The following is a 3,429-nucleotide window of genomic DNA, read 5'->3' on the forward strand; positions in this document are numbered from 1 at the left end:
TTACACTCTGTGTTTATTTTGTTCTTTAAATATTTGACAATGGTTTCGGAGCGACATTTTGCCAATGTAATAACTTCTCGGGGATTACTTTTTAATTTTCACTCTGCTCGCGTTGTAGTTATACATATATGTGTATGTTCTCTCTCTGCATATATCAACGCGGAGAGTAACATGGTGACCAAAAGTGAAAAAACGCTTTCCAGTTTACGCAGATGTAGTAGAAATCCAATAGGTTTGTGCACAATCAGTATTATTTGTTTATATGGAGACGCATTCGTTGGGCAAATGAAAGTGTCGTTCAATAGACAAAGTAAAATGCAATTCCACGTTAAAACCGGCAATCCCACCGCTGTCCCACTGTTGTCCCACCGCTGTCCCGCGCACGCCGCGCTGCGTGACGTCATAATGTCGACTCTGTAATGAATCCGAGCTCTACTCTTTTATTTCAATTGAGAATCATAACAATACTGTTAGATCGCAGGCGGGGGCGGGGGCGGGGGCGGGGGCGTGCGGTGAGTGTTGGAGGGGGGTGGGGGATAATGATCTGATCGCAGTAATTAGCGAGGCAACAATAGCCACATCATGAGCACGCCTCTGCCGCGGACATGTCGCCCCAACGCCGCGGCGAGGTCGCGATCTGCGCTCGGGTTACAGTCTCGCGTATTAAATATCAATTGTTAGAGTTTATTCTGCTGGAGATGATATTTCTTTATCTGTAAGGTTAAGTTATCTTTAAGATTAGTCTTGACTAAGAACTAATTATTTCTAGTTGTACAAATGTATACTGCACTAAACAATATGGTTGTTCTGTGATCGTGTACAATATTATGATAGCTGACTGATAGTCAACAGAATATAAAAGTACTCGAGCGTCATATTAATATTAAATTATTCATAGATTAGATGCGCGATGTCCACCGCCGCCGGCTTGTAATGCAATAAAACCTCATATTAGTGTCGATCCATCACGCGTGGGACTTGTCACCTGTCGTCTGTCGCGGCCCACTCGCCGCTATTGGCCGCTGCCGCCGGGCACATAACTTATCGCGCCCTCCACCGCTAATCTCTCATGTTTCGATATCAACAGGATTACAGGCAAATTATTTTCTACAAAAATTGATAAACACATAATAATGGTAATTATGTTGATAATTGTTATCAATGTTTTGTTTGCACACATGCGGTGCGCAGTGACGTCACTACTTGCAACAACAATACGAATGCATTTGTGAGGTTGTAAATAGCTGTCTGTGAGATATGAAATTGGAACGCATCAAAGAGATATTGGTTTGCCTAAACTAGGAGTAGAGCAGCTGCGAGCGCGGTGCGTGCACGTGTCGTCGCCTTGCCGCCGTCGTGTAGCCGTCGTGTCGTATCGTGTCGTGTCGTATCGTGCTTGTGCTAATTGTTTGCTAACGAGCGCGATACCGTCGCAAGTTACCTGACTACAGGATGTTTATATATGTACATATAAACAATACTTGACTATATACTCATAAAACATTGTATTTCTTTTATTCTCAACAAAAAATGTAGGTCGATATTATAATGTAGAAGAATACATGAAAATAATAAGAAGGTAAAAAATATGTGTCACGTGACAGCGCACTTTTGTCAATGATCAATAATTAATCGATTCTTTATTATTAACTTGTATTTTAAGCTACAACATCATATCCATAAGTAAGAGGCTCAGCGTAACATATAAAACATCCTGTGCCTCGCTGCCACTGAGCAAATCGTCGCCACTCTTCACTCGCCACTCGCCTGTGACCACCCGACATGTATCGCCAGCTCGTCGCACAAGTTTGTCTGCTTGTCTATGCCAGCGCGTATGGAGATGGTATGTTTCATTGCTTCCAACTGGTACCTCCTTGATGTATCGCAAACAATTGCCACCCAGTGAACACCACACACAGTGAAGCACGAAACTTTTTAATGAGATCGTTTGAATCCGAATGGTCTTGGCCTAATGGAGACACAATCAAACGTTAGTATGTACTTTGTGTATTCGCAGACGGGCGGCGCGCGGGCCCGGCGGCAGGCACGCTCAGCTCGGTGGGCTCGTTCGAACGCTCGCCGCCGCTGTTCCGGCCCGGCTCGCAGGCGTAAGCTCACACTGCCACCACAACCAACATTACTTACGTATTGTCCAATGCTAACTGTACAGTGCCTGGGAATTTATTTTTTAATAGTTATCTAAATATAGGCGATCACCGAAGTCTTTAGACGTCAAAAACACTAGAACTGACGAGTCTGTCGAGTTTAAGGGAGATGTAGACGTCAGGTTTGTGATGGCGCATGTCGGAGTCGGTTGGGAACTTTCAAAGAAGTATAGAGATTGTTGACATACAAGTTGATAACAATTAGCGAGAAACATGAAGTACGAATGTGGGAGGTTGAAGGGTTGATGAGTAAGCAGTTACAAATGTAATTCCTAAATGTTTGTTGTGTCAGGTACGTGGTATCGCAGTACATAAAGCCGAAGCCACCGCACCAGTACTGGGAGGAGGAGACGTCACTGGCGCTAGTGCCGGAGACGCGCAACTGCTTGCTGTGTGAGGCGCAGGACTCCGGCGCCTGCCGCGCTATGCCGTCCTGCGTCTACTGCGAGCCCACAGTGACCGCACTGTGTGAGCGCAGCACGCCATGCCTACGCTGCACCGGTACCCTGCACTTTCATCTCTTACCTGTACCTCCTGCGACACCTGCGATACTTCTACTGTATCCCTGTCTTCTTTAATGTCCTGGTATTTCTCCGGTGAAAATGGTATCATGCTACAAATTGTTGTCACTGAGGGCTCTACCACTCTAGAACGGGCGAATGTGCAAATAGTTCATTGCTCTGAATTGGTTACGTTGTAATATTGTACTTTATGTTTCAGTAATCAAGAACCCGTTCTTCAAATGCATCCCCGGGGAGAAGTACATGGACGAGTGCGACTCGTGCCGCTGCACCGACGGCCACGGAGGCTGGTGCACCAACCAGTTCTGCGAGTTCCGCGCCCTCCATCTCTACGCTATCAAACTATCCGACGGAGAGTTCTACTGACACCAACCACGTCTCATCAAACATCCTGACATACTTATTACATTGTCATGTTACAGGATTGAGTTAAAATTTAATCTAATACATTTTAATAAAAAAGAGAACCACATTTTACTAGATGTTACAATGTTAGTTTGACGTGGCTTGATCTTAATAACGTTTTTTTTTTATCTAATAGAATCTCACAACATCCCCGAGATAATAAATAAAAATATTTACAAGATGTATAGAAATCTTTTAAAGCAGATCAATTAAGTCATCTAAGTTCCCATAAGGCGAAGTACTTCAATAAGAATAAAACATACAGAGTATAATACACCGAGCTGCGCCGCACCGCGCCCCACCCCACCCCACCCCACCCCGCCGGGTCTCCCCTTACT

At 44.8% G+C, this 3,429-nt stretch overlaps 1 protein-coding gene across 1 annotated transcript; it reads left to right on the forward strand.

Annotated features, from left to right (window-relative positions):
* Positions 1-1,663: 1,663 nt before the first annotated feature.
* Positions 1,664-3,240, forward strand: LOC106115484 (uncharacterized). The gene is made up of 4 exons (XM_013308885.1): positions 1,664-1,843; positions 2,018-2,108; positions 2,458-2,666; positions 2,886-3,240. Exons 1-4 carry the CDS (start codon positions 1,783-1,785, stop codon positions 3,050-3,052), a joined length of 528 nt encoding a protein of 175 aa, XP_013164339.1. The 5' UTR covers positions 1,664-1,782; the 3' UTR covers positions 3,053-3,240.
* Positions 3,241-3,429: the final 189 nt, after the last annotated feature.

This window comes from Papilio xuthus, unplaced genomic scaffold (genome assembly GCF_000836235.2).
Source record: "Papilio xuthus unplaced genomic scaffold, Pxut_1.1 DF829660.1, whole genome shotgun sequence".
Taxonomy (NCBI): Eukaryota; Metazoa; Arthropoda; class Insecta; order Lepidoptera; family Papilionidae; genus Papilio; species Papilio xuthus.

What these genes read in the sequence shown, in the direction of transcription:
- LOC106115484 (XM_013308885.1), top strand. Translation starts at nt 1,783, where the DNA reads ATGTATCGCCAGCTCGTCGCACAAGTTTGTCTGCTTGTCTATGCCAGC. An exon ending in TGCCAGCGCGTATGGAGATG is followed by an intron (nt 1,844 to 2,017) that starts GTATGTTTCATT and finishes GTGTATTCGCAG; the next exon opens with ACGGGCGGCGCGCGGGCCCG. An exon ending in GCCATGCCTACGCTGCACCG is followed by an intron (nt 2,667 to 2,885) that starts GTACCCTGCACT and finishes TTTATGTTTCAG; the next exon opens with TAATCAAGAACCCGTTCTTC.